The 14,170-nt window shown below is 59.5% G+C and overlaps 3 protein-coding genes across 3 annotated transcripts; 1 reads left to right on the top strand and 2 right to left on the bottom strand.

The window, feature by feature from the left end:
- Window positions 1–920: 920 nt before the first annotated feature.
- On the bottom strand, window positions 921–8,303 carry LOC119458566 (uncharacterized). Its single transcript, XM_037720405.2, has 3 exons — window positions 7,918–8,303; window positions 4,945–5,304; window positions 921–1,246 (listed from the first exon to the last, which is right to left on the bottom strand). Exons 1-3 carry the CDS (start codon window positions 8,213–8,215, stop codon window positions 921–923), a joined length of 984 nt encoding a protein of 327 aa, XP_037576333.1. The 5' UTR covers window positions 8,216–8,303.
- On the bottom strand, window positions 2,848–3,225 carry LOC119458543 (histone H2B). Its single transcript, XM_037720380.2, has one exon. It carries the CDS (start codon window positions 3,220–3,222, stop codon window positions 2,848–2,850), a length of 375 nt encoding a protein of 124 aa, XP_037576308.1. The 5' UTR covers window positions 3,223–3,225.
- LOC125946482 (histone H2A-like) lies at window positions 3,479–3,862 on the top strand. The gene has a single exon (XM_049669994.1). It carries the CDS (start codon window positions 3,488–3,490, stop codon window positions 3,860–3,862), a length of 375 nt encoding a protein of 124 aa, XP_049525951.1. The 5' UTR covers window positions 3,479–3,487.
- Window positions 8,304–14,170: the final 5,867 nt, after the last annotated feature.

Raw genomic sequence — 14,170 nt, 5'->3', positions numbered from 1 at the left:
CAAGTCAGAGTTGGCTCCCCGGAAGCTTCACGAACGCCGAGTGTGACCGCATTCAGAAAGACACAATAAGGGGGACACAATTATTGAACAACTGCCGCGTTTCATCAAAACAATGCGCATGTATGCCACTGCCTTGTGTAATTTAATTTGTCTACCCCTTGAGCCATGGCCTCATTTTCCTATACTCGTCACAGCGCGATTGGCCAGCACGACCACGAACACCGACGCACGAGAAAACAACGGGTGCTAGTGAAAATAATAAAACGAAAGTGAGTCTGCTTCGCGCGACCCTTTTTGTGCCTCGATATACGCACCTACCTAGCTAGCTAGTAAATTTACCCTTTGGTTTCACACGTCAGTCGCACGGCGCTGATTCCCCGCCGCCCATCGGACTCTATAGGATGCAATGGAATGTGGAACAGGCCAGCATCTGAGATTTTAGCGCTGCAAAATGACCTCTTTATTATTATTATTATTATCTTATTTTGTTCCCCCCCCCCCCCATCGCCATTCCACTGCGGCTGCCTCATTCAGTCCCAATCAAACACGACAGCGGTGCTGCACCAACGAACAGCACGTCGCAGTAGCACAGCGTTGAAATTTTAGCAATGCGGCACTTAGTAGCGAGCGCAAACGCATGTAGCAAAAAGCTCGCCTTACGCTACCACCTACTGTGAATAAACGCGGTTGCGCTCGCTCACCTGACCAAATTCACCGCGCGTCTCGCGCACGGCTGCTGGGCACGCTCCATAACCGATCACAAGAAAATGGAATGCAAAGAGGGAAAACGGATCAGGAGATCGCGAATCCTGCGGATCACTGCCGAAGCATCAAGTGGGTAGCCCTGAAGAGGGCTGTTGGGTTCTTCACAGGAGTTCGGTGCGCTGCTGGCAAACGACGCCGGGCACGTGTGCAGCTGCTTAGCCTCCGAAACCGTAGAGGGTGCGGCCCTGGCGCTTCAGAGCGTACACGACGTCCATGGCTGTGACGGTCTTGCGCTTGGCGTGCTCAGTGTAGGTGACGGCATCCCGGATCACGTTCTCGAGGAACACCTTGAGGACACCGCGCGTCTCCTCGTAGATCAGGCCAGAGATGCGCTTGACACCACCACGGCGAGCGAGACGACGGATGGCAGGCTTGGTGATGCCCTGGATGTTGTCACGCAAGACCTTGCGATGACGCTTGGCGCCACCCTTGCCGAGCCCCTTGCCGCCCTTGCCACGTCCAGACATTTCGGCTGTTGCTGCTGCTTCGGAGCGAGTCAGGAAAGCGAATGCCGTGTTCCCGGGCGCGCGCGGCCCAACTCGGCTTCGCCGCCGCCGGAGGAAGGGGGGCGAGGAGGAAAGCAAGCGGCGCGCGCCCATTGGCTCACCGGCGCCGCCGCTTCTCTTCGCGAGTGTGTCGCTGGTGGACGCACTGAGCCCTCTATTGACCACGCGCGGAGTGAAATTGAAATAAATGGCTTCAGCAAAACAAAACAATCGTGCACTTGCACATAACACTGCAACGCAGGCCTATTGTGCCCTAATTTTATTTTTTGTTGCTGCAGTTAGTGACTTTTGTTCCTTCAAAGATGAATTAACAAAATTAAAAACGCCTCGCCCTGCATTCGCAACGACAAAACGAACAATCCAACAACTCGTGGTGCTAGGTTGCGCCCGCTGCTCGAGTTCCACCTCCCCGGAAGAAAAAAAAAAAAAAAAAAAAGCTTCCTTGCATTCTCGTTTTAATTACTCGTTGCATGCATCTTTACCACGACTACGCTTGCATTATAACCTTCGTAGCTGCTGGAAAGCACGGCGCGAGCACGACTTCAAGCTGAGCCGCGCGACCATCGTTCACTTGGTCACGAATCGCTAAACAGCCAGCACTCGTGATCGGTTCGCCTTAGGCGTTTTAAATTTTGCGCTTAGGCTGCGTCCCCTTGTGGCAACACGACCGTCAAATTTCGTCGTCATAGCTTGCGTAATCTCCCAGATAACGGCAGCCGAAATAGCCAAACACGCCCGCGTGGTTCCAATCCAGCATTCTGGGGGACGGAAGAGGGCGAGGATACAGAGCTCCGACCTCCTCCTCCTCTCGGCCATTGCCGCCGGCGCGCAGCGCGTCTCCTCCACGGAGAGACAGTTATCGCGCTGCACTTAATCACAAACTTTTTTACCCTTTAAACGGCCATAGCAGTTTGCGGAAAGCGCGCGCAGCATTTTGCTAATATTACTTGAAGTTTCTCCTAATCAGTGTTCCTCTAGCTAGGACATTTCTTGCACCTGTCAAGCGATTTGCGCAGCCCAGTCCCTGCTACACCGCTCACATCTAAACATGACACTGCCCTTGCAGGAGGCTTTTAATTCAGCACTCCAGCCTCGAGGACAGTCGTATGCGTGTCAACCGCCGCCAAGAGTACGTTCTCGTAGACGCAATTGCTTTTCGCAAACGTACAGGCGAGCGAGCCGCAAGACCGCGTCGGATAAGAAAAAAAAAAAAAAAAGAGAGAGAGAGGACAAGAAGCTGCGTTGTAATAATTACACTACACTACGCTCGGCTCGCATAAGGCAAAACTATCGACCGACGCAGCGTTACAACACGCATTCCGTCGTTCGCACTAGTAGGAACGCGCATTATGCATGCTCGTGTGCCTGTTGTTGTGCTCAGTGCATGTTGTTATGTTTTTTTCTACTACTAAGAGGCGCGCTGTCGGAAAGCGCACGCAACACGTAAACAAAACAAGAGGGAAAACGGACGGAATCGTCGCGAGATTCTCGCTACATCCCAATGCCAATGCAGACACTTTGGGTGGCTCTGACAAGAGCCGTTGGGTGTTGGCTGGGCGGTCGAGCGCTCGGTCGCCTACTTGGAGCTGGTGTACTTGGTGACGGCTTTGGTGCCCTCGGACACGGCGTGCTTGGCCAGCTCGCCCGGCAGCAGCAGACGCACGGCAGTCTGGATCTCCCGGCTCGTGATGGTCGAGCGCTTGTTGTAGTGAGCCAGACGGGACGACTCGGCGGCGATGCGCTCGAAGATGTCGTTCACGAAGCTGTTCATGATGGACATGGCCTTGCTGGAGACTCCAGTGTCGGGGTGCACCTGCTTCAGCACCTTGTAGATGTAGATGGAGAAGCTCTCCTTCCTGCGGCGCTTCTTCTTCTTCTTGTCGGTGGCGCGCACATTCTTCTGCGCCTTGCCGGCCTTCTTCACGGCCTTACCGCTCGGCTGGGGAGGCATAGCGATGCGATGCGATCAGGCGAGCGAGCGAGATCGGACTACGCGCGTCGCCGCGTTACGCCGGCCTTTTATTTGGGGGAGGGGTGTTCACGCGACCCGCGGAAGCCGCGCGCGCCATTGGTCCGCGCGGCTTCTCGCCCTCTCCCGCGCTCCCCTGAGCGTGGTCGCGGCGGCCGGAACCTGCACAACCACGCACACATCGTTGAGAGATCGCGAGAGTAGCACATTAGTTGTCGTCTCTCGTCTCATCAGCAGCAGCATCACCATGTCCGGACGTGGCAAAGGAGGCAAGGCAAAGGGCAAGAGCAAGACCCGTTCCAGCCGTGCGGGTCTCCAGTTCCCCGTGGGCCGTATCCACCGTCTCCTGCGCAAGGGAAACTACGCTGAGCGCGTCGGAGCGGGCGCTCCCGTCTACCTCGCGGCCGTCCTCGAGTACCTGGCTGCCGAAGTGCTCGAGCTCGCCGGCAACGCGGCTCGCGACAACAAGAAGACCAGGATCATCCCCCGCCACCTGCAGCTGGCCATCCGCAACGACGAGGAGCTGAACAAGCTGCTCTCCGGCGTTACCATCGCGCAGGGCGGCGTGTTGCCCAACATCCAAGCCGTGCTTCTGCCCAAGAAGACCGAGAAGAAGGCGTAAGCGAGCTGCTCTCCCTCCATCAAGCCGGAGTTGCAGGCTCGTCCTCGCACGACAACCCAACGGTCCTTGTCAGGACCACCCAAAATGCGTGTGACGGCAGGGTGTTGCTTTGCAATCCCGTTCTCCGCACCCGTTTCCCTCTGTTTGAATTTTTCTTTCTAAACGACCGCAATCGTGGCTCGGTGAGATTGCTGCTAGAATCTCTCGCTGCACGTAATTAATTGGCCAGCATTCGCCGGCGCTATCAATTGCCTCGGGAGGAGCAAGAAAGAAAGACGAACGCGAGCCGGCCCTTATGATTGCGCCACATACACAGACTTTGCTCGAATAAACGTGGACAAGCGAGTGATGCACACATCGCTAGACGAACGAATAGCCGTCAATTGGGCGTGTGCTAAACTGGAAAAAGCGCTACTGAAACGGAGACTTTCCCATTGATATATCGAACACGTTAAACTGTGCTTCTTCATTTTTTTTTTTTTTTTTCAGCGATATTGGCCTCGTGATGAGCTACAGAGAGATACTATAGTTGCAAAGGGTGAAAGATACGCTTAAAGTGCAGCGCGATAGCTGTCTCTCAACACGTTCATTCTGCATATACGAACGCCGTAAAGGAAGGGGAAAAAAAAAAATGCAATTTTTCCTCTTGCTAGTAGTGGTTTTTCCATCGCGAACTGCACGAAAGCTTGCACGCAACATCTGCTGTCGTTGTAATTTTGTTTTCGAGCACGAAACAACTAGCACAGGCACTTTATTTTGATTCGTGCTCGGTCAGTACTCACCACTTGCGTATCGTGCGAAGCACCACCTCGCCTCCTCAGCATATGTATATATCCCATCCAGCCGAGCACACACAGACAGACCACACCGAGAGGGGTACGGTTCGGAGTACGTGGTCTCGCGTATTCCCGTAGCCGAAGCAGACATGTAGGTGGTCCTGAGAAGGACCGTTTTGTGTTGCTTGCCTGACGCAAGGCTGCGCGGTGCAGACAGCGGTCGAACTTAGGCACGCTCGCCACGGATGCGGCGGGCCAGCTGGATGTCCTTGGGCATGATGGTAACGCGCTTGGCATGGATGGCGCACAGGTTGGTGTCCTCGAAGAGACCGACCAGGTAGGCCTCGCTAGCCTCCTGAAGAGCCATCACAGCCGAGCTCTGGAATCGCAGGTCGGTCTTGAAGTCCTGCGCGATTTCCCTCACCAGGCGCTGGAACGGCAGCTTGCGGATCAGCAGCTCGGTCGACTTCTGGTAACGACGGATTTCACGCAGGGCCACGGTGCCCGGCCTATAACGATGCGGCTTCTTGACACCGCCGGTGGCAGGTGCACTCTTGCGAGCAGCCTTGGTGGCAAGCTGCTTACGCGGAGCCTTCCCGCCGGTACTCTTGCGGGCGGTTTGCTTTGTCCTGGCCATAGCGGAAGAAGGAGACGGGAGCGTCCAAACTCGTCGACTGCCGGAGTGAGACTGCTGGCCCCTGCGCACAGCGCGGTCGTGCTTCCCCTCAGTGCTCTTCCCCTCTCCAACTCACCCGCCGCCGATTGGCCAACGCCAGCGCAGCCGTGTCCGTACGCGGGGCGGCGCGCACGCCGGCGTTCGCCAGGATGCTGGAAGCCAGCCGTTTTCGCGCGTCCGCGTTGTTCGCGGCTACGCAGAGCGCATGTCGAGGCAATTGAATTGCATTTAAACATGACAGCATGCTGCGCCGTTCTCTTTCGTTTCAGCCAACACCACAATCACCGCCATACCGGCACGCATCGCGAAGTGGCACCACCTGATGTGAGACCGCACCATTACTGCTGGCGGCGGTCACCTCAGCACCCACCTCGCGATCCCGGCACATGGCGACAACTGCGGGCGACGCAAAACGCGCGTGAAACGTGTGAGCAACGTCCGCTGCATTGATGTGAATCGCGACGACTCCACGATACCTTCTGGGAAGCCAACTTCATCTTTTCTGGTCGCGAAGTCGCCAGCAAGCTATCTCGCACGTACACGCTCGCTAGCGCACTTTCCCATGTACATATATCTGAACACCACACTTCGCATATACTTAGGCAGGTGTGTAACGCGCGTTAACAGACTGCGACAGCTGATTCGGCCTTCAAAAGCTACGCACAGCCAATACCACGCAGGGCCCTTACACAATCATTCACCGTGCTATCAACGAGTGCTTTGCGGCCCGCGTCGAGAGGCAGTTACGGCGCTGCACTTTTCTCTTCTCTTCCTTTTCAAAACCACTCACACACACGGCGGCCGCCGCTCTCAGACAACCCCCCAATCTTACGAATCCGGAAGCCCTCGCTATGCTGCACCTAATAACCGCACGCTTTTTTTTTTTACTTTCAGGTAATGCCTGTTGACGCCGCATTGTTGTTTGTATTTCTTCCACATGACACCAACAATCGTCATAACCACACCGTGCTTCAGACAGCACCTACATTGTTTCTTCGTTATTCCCACGGGCTAGCTTTCTCTGGTTCATTCCCGCTCCCCGGAACGAGTTCACCGCAGGAGCAATGGCACTCCTGCCGACTTATTTCGGTAAAGCTCAGCTCTGCGGCTGGCGGAAAAATCGCTCTTCTCGGCAGCTACTGCGCAGTGGCCGGATCAGCGGGAGTTTCTTTATTTATGCCCTAATTTTAATTACAATCGTTGTTGAAAAGTCAAATGCACAGGAGGGAAACCCTTCAATCTTCCTACCTCCGTAATTCAGCGATAGAAATGGAAAAGGCAATTCCGCAAATATCAATACAACTAAAGCGAACACAATTCAAGTACACCTCAGTAAACTATACTGCTCACGTGCGTGCATCACTTTTTGCAAACAAAGCAACAGTTTCTCACATAGCGTGCAAATTTATGTATCACATTTCTCCTCTTTACATGTGTTGTTTGTTCTCTTTGTGTAGTTTAGACGATTGCGGTATGGCTTTCAGCTACTGAGTTGTGTAATGTTCGCTTACTTAGTTTTGTGCATTACATTCCACGCACTCCATGAAATATCTGCTCCCTTAAGTGCCTTCCGCTCTCTCTCTCTCTCTCATGCGACAAGTTTCGTTCACATGAGCCGAGTGGTTGCATCGTAAAATATTTTTATTGCGTGCTACATGTATTTGAATGGGCAAGTCAGAGTTGGCTCCCCGGAAGCTTCACGAACGCCGAGTGTGACCGCATTCAGAAAGACACAATAAGGGGGACACAATTATTGAACAACTGCCGCGTTTCATCAAAACAATGCGCATGTATGCCACTGCCTTGTGTAATTTAATTTGTCTACCCCTTGAGCCATGGCCTCATTTTCCTATACTCGTCACAGCGCGATTGGCCAGCACGACCACGAACACCGACGCACGAGAAAACAACGGGTGCTAGTGAAAATAATAAAACGAAAGTGAGTCTGCTTCGCGCGACCCTTTTTGTGCCTCGATATACGCACCTACCTAGCTAGCTAGTAAATTTACCCTTTGGTTTCACACGTCAGTCGCACCGCGCTGATTCCCCGCCGCCCATCGGACTCTATAGGATGCAATGGAATGTGGAACAGGCCAGCATCTGAGATTTTAGCGCTGCAAAATGACCTCTTTATTATTATTATTATTATCTTATTTTGTTCCCCCCCCCCCCATCGCCATTCCACTGCGGCTGCCTCATTCAGTCCCAATCAAACACGACAGCGGTGCTGCACCAACGAACAGCACGTCGCAGTAGCACAGCGTTGAAATTTTAGCAATGCGGCACTTAGTAGCGAGCGCAAACGCATGTAGCAAAAAGCTCGCCTTACGCTACCACCTACTGTGAATAAACGCGGTTGCGCTCGCTCACCTGACCAAATTCACCGCGCGTCTCGCGCACGGCTGCTGGGCACGCTCCATAACCGATCACAAGAAAATGGAATGCAAAGAGGGAAAACGGATCAGGAGATCGCGAATCCTGCGGATCACTGCCGAAGCATCAAGTGGGTAGCCCTGAAGAGGGCTGTTGGGTTCTTCACAGGAGTTCGGTGCGCTGCTGGCAAACGACGCCGGGCACGTGTGCAGCTGCTTAGCCTCCGAAACCGTAGAGGGTGCGGCCCTGGCGCTTCAGAGCGTACACGACGTCCATGGCTGTGACGGTCTTGCGCTTGGCGTGCTCAGTGTAGGTGACGGCATCCCGGATCACGTTCTCGAGGAACACCTTGAGGACACCGCGCGTCTCCTCGTAGATCAGGCCAGAGATGCGCTTGACACCACCACGGCGAGCGAGACGACGGATGGCAGGCTTGGTGATGCCCTGGATGTTGTCACGCAAGACCTTGCGATGACGCTTGGCGCCACCCTTGCCGAGCCCCTTGCCGCCCTTGCCACGTCCAGACATTTCGGCTGTTGCTGCTGCTTCGGAGCGAGTCAGGAAAGCGAATATATATAGTGGTTCAGATAGAGGGGAAAGGACGCTATTTTCTGCTGCCCAGAAGGGAGCACGGCTCAGCATCGGGGGGAAGGGAAGAGGGGGAAGAAAAGATAGGGGGGAAGGGGTAGGTAGGATGTGGAAGTGGCAGCAGCTCGCCGTGGCAAGGACCGCAAGGGGCAGGCAGGCGGGAGGGCCCCCTACAGGGAGGCAAGTCCTGCCACAGCGGCAAACTCCAAGAAGGATTGCAAAGCTGTGACAGGACTATGGCGGGGGAAGAGGAAGTCTTCCAATGAAGTGGCTGGAAGGCCAAGGCTGTGGTATGCCACTGTCATCGCGTGCCTAGGGGTCGCGAGGGCTTGACAGTGGCATATGATATGCTCCAGGGTCTCTGGGGAGCCGCATTTCCTGCAGGCCGGGGATGAGACTCGCCCCACGCTGAACTTGCGGGCGGCTGGCCATGCGCTCCCCGTCCTGAGGCGCAGGAGGAGGGTTCGTTCTTGCCTGTTGAGGCCGGTGTCGGGGAGTGGTCGCGGAGGTTGTCCGCTGGCCACGCGCTTGTCCGGGTGTGCAGCGGTGAGCAGTTTCAGCAGCCGGTGACGTGTGAAGTCCCCCGCTGCCACTGCCGTGCTCACCTGGACCGGCTCGTGATGGGCTGCTTTGGCTGCGGCATCTGCCTCTTCATTTCCGGCTATGCCTGCGTGGGACGGGAGCCAGTGGAGTGAGAGGGGGATGCCGCTCCTGTGCAGTGCCGTCAGCTTTGCCAGCAGCAGGGCCACTGTGATGCCTGCTCGATCTGGTTGGAGCAGACCCTGGAGAGCCGGACGGGAGTCTGTGAGGATGGCCACTGGAACCTGCGGAGGGTGGGCAGCGAGGTAGTCAGCTGCCAGGTGTAGGCCGGCTAGCTCTGCTGCAGTGGAGCTCGCCGCGAATGGAAGGCGGCACTGCAGGATCTGGCCCGTTGCGGGGATCACGCAGGCTGCCGTTGCCGAGCCGCTGGAGGGGAAGACAGATCCGTCCGTGTACACTTGCAGGTGGCCGCCAAGCTCGTGTAGCTTGGACAGCGCTGCCTGTTCCAGCTCGCACCTGGGTGTTCTGTGCTTCCGCTTGCCCTCCAGCGTGAGGTGGATCTCGAGTGGCTGCTGGTGGGGGGGTGGTGGCTTCACCGCGGTGGGCGAGTACCCAACCAGCTCGTCATAAAGTGCACAGATGCTGCCCATCCGGGAGGAGGGACGGCTCCGCAGTCTGTGCACCAGGGCGTCGCCATCTGGAGTGTGGTGGAGCCGGTCCATGTGCAGCAGCCCCTGTCGAAGCATGAGCAGCAGGAGCGGCCAGGTCTGGGCTTCTGCCAGGGAGGCAGCCACGGGTGAGTTTCGTGGCAAACCCAGGAGCGACCTGATGGCCATCCGGTGTTCCATCTCCAGCTGCTGCTTGCGGGTCGGCGTTAGCTTGGCCAATGGGAGCGCATATAGCAGCACGGAGGTGGCAGCAGCCTGGTACAGCCGGATGGCCCATCGGGTGGTGCAGCCCTTGCCTCGCTGGAGGAGCCGTCCAACTGCCGATTTTACGCGGCGTGCCTTGGTGGTGGCGGCCTTGGCAGCAGGTATCCACGTCAGTCGATGGTCCACCTGGAGCCCAAGATAGGTGACCTCCTTCTTCCATGGGATGGGAGTGCCTCCCAGCACCAGCCTCCCGACAGTGACCCGAGCAGCAGCCGATGGGTGCACCAGCAGAGCCTCTGTCTTGGCAGGCGAGAGTAGGAGTCCAATGCCCCGGAAGTAGGAGGCCACCGCATCCAGGGATTGCTGCAGAGATGTCCGGATGGACTGCAGTTTGCGCCTTGGTCCATGTGCCCACAGAGCCACGTCGTCAGCATAGATGGCACACTGTGTTGGGAACCGTGGGTTGGCCGGTATGGCTGCGGGGAGTCCCGCCAGGGCTGTGTTAAAGAGAAATGGGCTTAGCACCGAGCCCTGGGGGACGCCCATGGTCACCCTGCGGGGGCTGCTCAGGGTCCGTCCAACTCTCACCCGGAGTGTCCTTCCCGTCAGGAAGGAGCTGATGAACTGCCTGAGGCAGCCCCCGATGCCAAGCCCGTCCAGCGCGCTCTCAATAACAGAGTGTGGCAGGCCATCGAACGCACTCTGAATGTCCAGGAGTATGAGGAGTGCCACCTCCCCTTTGCTTCTGGCTTCCTCCAGAGTAGAGATTACGTCCGCGATGGAGTCGGCCGTGCACCGGTGTCGTCGGAAGCCGGTCTGTTGCTCGGGTAGAAAATCCACCGCCCCGGCAATCCAGTTGAGTCGGCCCAGCGCGATGGCCTCCATGAGCTTGCAGGCTGCAGACGTCAGTGACACCGGTCTGTAGGAGGTGATGGCCGTGGCTGGTCGTCCTGGTTTCCGGATGGGCACCACCACCGCAGTCAGCCAGGCCTCCGGAAGCAGTCCACTCTCCCAGACCTCGTTCATGGCTGCTAGGAGCAGCCTTCGGGCCGCCCTATCCAGGTTCTGGAGCATCTGGAAAGTGATGCCGTCCGCTCCTGGGGCACTGCGGCGTTTCGCTTTCGTCAGTGCGGACGCCAGCTCGTGCTCCTGGAGCGGATCCTGGCATAGGGCAGCGATCTGGCTAGCCGTCCAGGCTGGGTGGTGGCCGCCAGGCTGTCTTGCGGGGGTGGGACCGGGTGCGGCTGCAGGCTGTGTCACTGGCAGAGCAGAGAAGCGGTCGGCCAGCTGCTCTGCCAGTGATGTCTCGCTGATGCCAAGGCAGATGGCCACTGAGAGCACCGGCTGCCTCGCCGCTGGACCGCAGAGCAGACACCGCAGGAGCCTCCACGCCCGTGGACCGCCATTGGCCTTGCTGATCGATTGGCAGATGCCCTGCCAGCTCTGCCGTCTCCGGCGATTGGCATGGCGTCTGCAGGCAGCATCTATGCGGTTGTGCTCCGTGCGGTGTTCGGGCAGCCGTGTCCTCAGTGCCCGCCTCTCTGCTCTGCGTCTGGCTGCTCGGAGGTTCAGATGCCGCAGGTCGGGGACTGGTTGGTCCTCTGCCACGCGGGAGCAGATGGTAGCAGCCTGTGCCGCATCGGCCACGCCCTGGAAGAAGTCCTGGTCTTGTCCGAAGCCGTCGAGTTGCCTTCTGAAGGCCCCCCAGTCGATGGTGCTGCATAGCCTTGTCCTCGGGCGCTTCCCTCCTGCCGGGGTGATGGTGATCGGCAGGTGGTCAGAGCCCCAGGAGTCAGGCTGCGTCGACCAGCTGTAGTGGGCCCCCTCGGTGGCCACGCTGACGTCGATGGCCGTGCATGTCGTCCGCGCACCCCGTCGAACGTAGGTGAACGCCCCTGTGTTGAGCACCTGCATGCCTGTGGTCCGGTAGACCTCAACGAGCTCCCTGCCTCTTTTGCAGCAGCTGCGGCTTCCCCAGGCTGTGTGGTGAGCATTCACGTCGCCGCAGAGCAGAAAGTTCCGGCCGAGGCGTGTGGCTAGCTGCCGGAGGGTGGACGCGTCCCATCTTTGGCAGGGGCGGACGTAGATGGAGGCTACCGTCGTGTCCAGCCCTCGGAGCCTGACGGTCACGGCGCAGCACTCCATGGGCCCTCCAGTCAGGTCAGCCACGTTCACCTCGGCATGGTTCAGCTCCCGGCGCACGTAGATGGCACAGCGTGGGGGGCCTTGCGGGTGGTTGCCATCCAGGCAGGGGGCAGCAGAGCAGGTGGTCAGGGTGCAGGCAGTGGCGCTTGAGTACCCCACGTACCCCGGGAGGCGCAGGTCTCTGGCAGCCACGTAGACCTCCTGCAGAGCAAGGATGTCGTAGTCGCTCTGCAGGAGATGCATTGAGAGGTCTCCTTGCCGCCGCCGCAGCGAGAATGCATTCCACTGGAGCACTCTCGGGCGGCGGCGGCGTTTCCCTGCTGTGGCTGGTGCAGGATCAGCCATGTTGTGTGGCTGTTGGCGGGGCTGCCACTGCCTGCAGGCAGATGGCTCGCAGTGGGTGGTCTGCTGGCAGCAAGGAGCTCACTGCCTGCATCGTCAGCAGGAGATTGGCCACCAGCTGGTCCACCGTGGGCTGGGCCGGTGGGGCTGCAGGCGGTGCGGGGGCCACAGGAGGCTCAGGCAGCTGGCGGCGGGGTGCTCGTGGGGCAGGGACCGGACGCCGAGTGGGGGCAGGGGCACCCTTCACCACACTCGCGAATGACCGTGCCCATGGTGTGGTGGTCTGCCCCGTCTCCCGCTCCTCACGAACCGCGGCTCGGACCGCGCGCCTGGAGAGCGCTGTGGTGGAGGAGGCCATGATGGTGGCCACCCTTCGTTCCTGCTGCCACATGGGGCAGGCAGGGGTGTCTGCTGCATGGGGGCCGCTGCAGTTGACACAGCGGACCGCCTGGCAAGGGGAGTCTGCAGCGTGGCTCTTGCCGCAGGTGATGCAACCCGTCGGCCACCTGCAGGACTCCATCACGTGGCCGAAGCGGCCGCACTGTCGACACTGCAGCGGGCGGGGTCTGGCCGGCCTCACCCTGAACGAGAGCTTGAAAAGGCTCACGTGTTCAGGGGGGACCGGCCCCGCGAAGCGAAGCGTGACGGTGTTGCCCTGCCTGGCAGCAGACACCACTGGAACACTGGAGGTGATGGCCCTCAGCAGGTCCTCGTCTGTGGGCTCCCCGTCCACGCCGTGAAGGAACCCGGTGCTCTTTCCGCGCTCAGCAGGCAGCCGGGCAGTCACCGCGATGCCTCCGAGCTCGGTGACGGCCATCAGCTCCTCCAGGCACTCCCGGGTGGTGGTGTCGGCAGCCACGATGTTGCGTTTGTGGTTAACGCGAACCACCACAACACCAGGGCGCGCCGAAAGTGCCGCCGCGAGCTCGAGGCGCGGCGCACCGCGAAAGGCTCCGCCGGGAGCCGAGGGGCGAAAGAGCACCGTGCCGACGATCTTGGGGTCCACAGGCAAGGCAGCACTCTCCAAGGCCCTCGCGCGCCGGCGCTCCGCCTTCGAGCGGACGAGTTCAAAGCCGTCCGAGGGGGGCTCCGAGGCGACGGGGGTCACGTGGTGCGCCGTCTCGGTGGGGGCGGTCGAGGCCACCGGTCCGAGGCGCGGGGGAGCAGCAGCCGGAGCGGAAGGAGTCACAGGAGAGCCGGCGGTTTTCTTACCGTTCGGCTTCTTCTTTTTCTTCTTCCGCTCGTTCTGCTGCGGTGGTGTGTGGCTGGGGGCGCTCCTCAGGAACTCCGCGGCAGTGTGGGCGCGGCGGTCGAGCGTAGGCGCCAGCGGCACCGACTTGGTCGCGTCCGCCAAAGCAGACGACGCGGCGGGAATCTCGCCATCGCTCCCGGCAGCCGGCTCGACTACAGGCGCGCCCTCCCTCGGGGAGAGCGAGAAGGAGGTAGCGGACGACTCGCCGGGCGTCCGAGGGGCGGCGCTGGCGCTCGAGGGGAGCGGGAGAGCCGACGCAGCCGGCGGATCGGCGGGGGCGCCATCTCGTGCCGCGGGCGGTGACGAGGAGGCGGCTGACTCCTCCGGGCGCCGGGAGATGGCGTCGCCGTCGTCCTCGCTCTCCGGGCAAGGTGGGGCGGTCGGCGGCGGCGGCGGCTGCTGCTTTCGGCGACCGGTTCCCTCGTCCTCCTCGCTCTCCGCTTCGCGCGAGCGTTTGCGAGAGGAGGAGGAGTCCATGGCCTCCTCGTCGTCCGATGGGGGCAGGGGGGTGGCGGCCATGTCGGCAATGGCGGCGGCGTCTTGCTCGGTGGGGAGAAGGCTCGCCTGGTAGGAAGGCTCCGCCGGCGCCACGTGTGCCGCGGTGACGACGGGCGCGGCCGCGGGCTGGGCAGCGGCGGCTGCTTCGTTGGCAAGGGCGGCATCTTGTGCCGTGGGGAGAGGGCCCGTCTGGGGGGACAGTGCCGCAGGAGATGTTGTGGCTGGGGGAGATCGTTTGTGACCTCT

The sequence above is a fragment of the Dermacentor silvarum genome, chromosome 7, assembly GCF_013339745.2.
Source record: "Dermacentor silvarum isolate Dsil-2018 chromosome 7, BIME_Dsil_1.4, whole genome shotgun sequence".
Taxonomy (NCBI): domain Eukaryota; kingdom Metazoa; phylum Arthropoda; class Arachnida; order Ixodida; family Ixodidae; genus Dermacentor; species Dermacentor silvarum.
Note: the sequence above shows the minus strand (reverse complement) of the source record. Positions and strands in the feature narration are given on the sequence as shown.

Bases quoted from the DNA above. Each gene is read 5' to 3' on its own strand.
- LOC119458566 (XM_037720405.2), bottom strand. From the start codon at position 8,215: ATGTCTGGACGTGGCAAGGGCGGCAAGGGGCTCGGCAAGGGTGGCGCC. The intron at 5,305-7,917 runs GTTTCGGAGGCT...GCAGTCGACGAG, and splicing joins CCAGGGCCGCACCCTCTACG to TTTGGACGCTCCCGTCTCCT. The intron at 1,247-4,944 runs GCGCCATCCATG...GCTCCGAAGCAG, and splicing joins CTTCGAGGACACCAACCTGT to CAGCAACAGCCGAAATGTCT.
- LOC119458543 (XM_037720380.2), bottom strand. From the start codon at position 3,222: ATGCCTCCCCAGCCGAGCGGTAAGGCCGTGAAGAAGGCCGGCAAGGCG.
- LOC125946482 (XM_049669994.1), top strand. From the start codon at position 3,488: ATGTCCGGACGTGGCAAAGGAGGCAAGGCAAAGGGCAAGAGCAAGACC.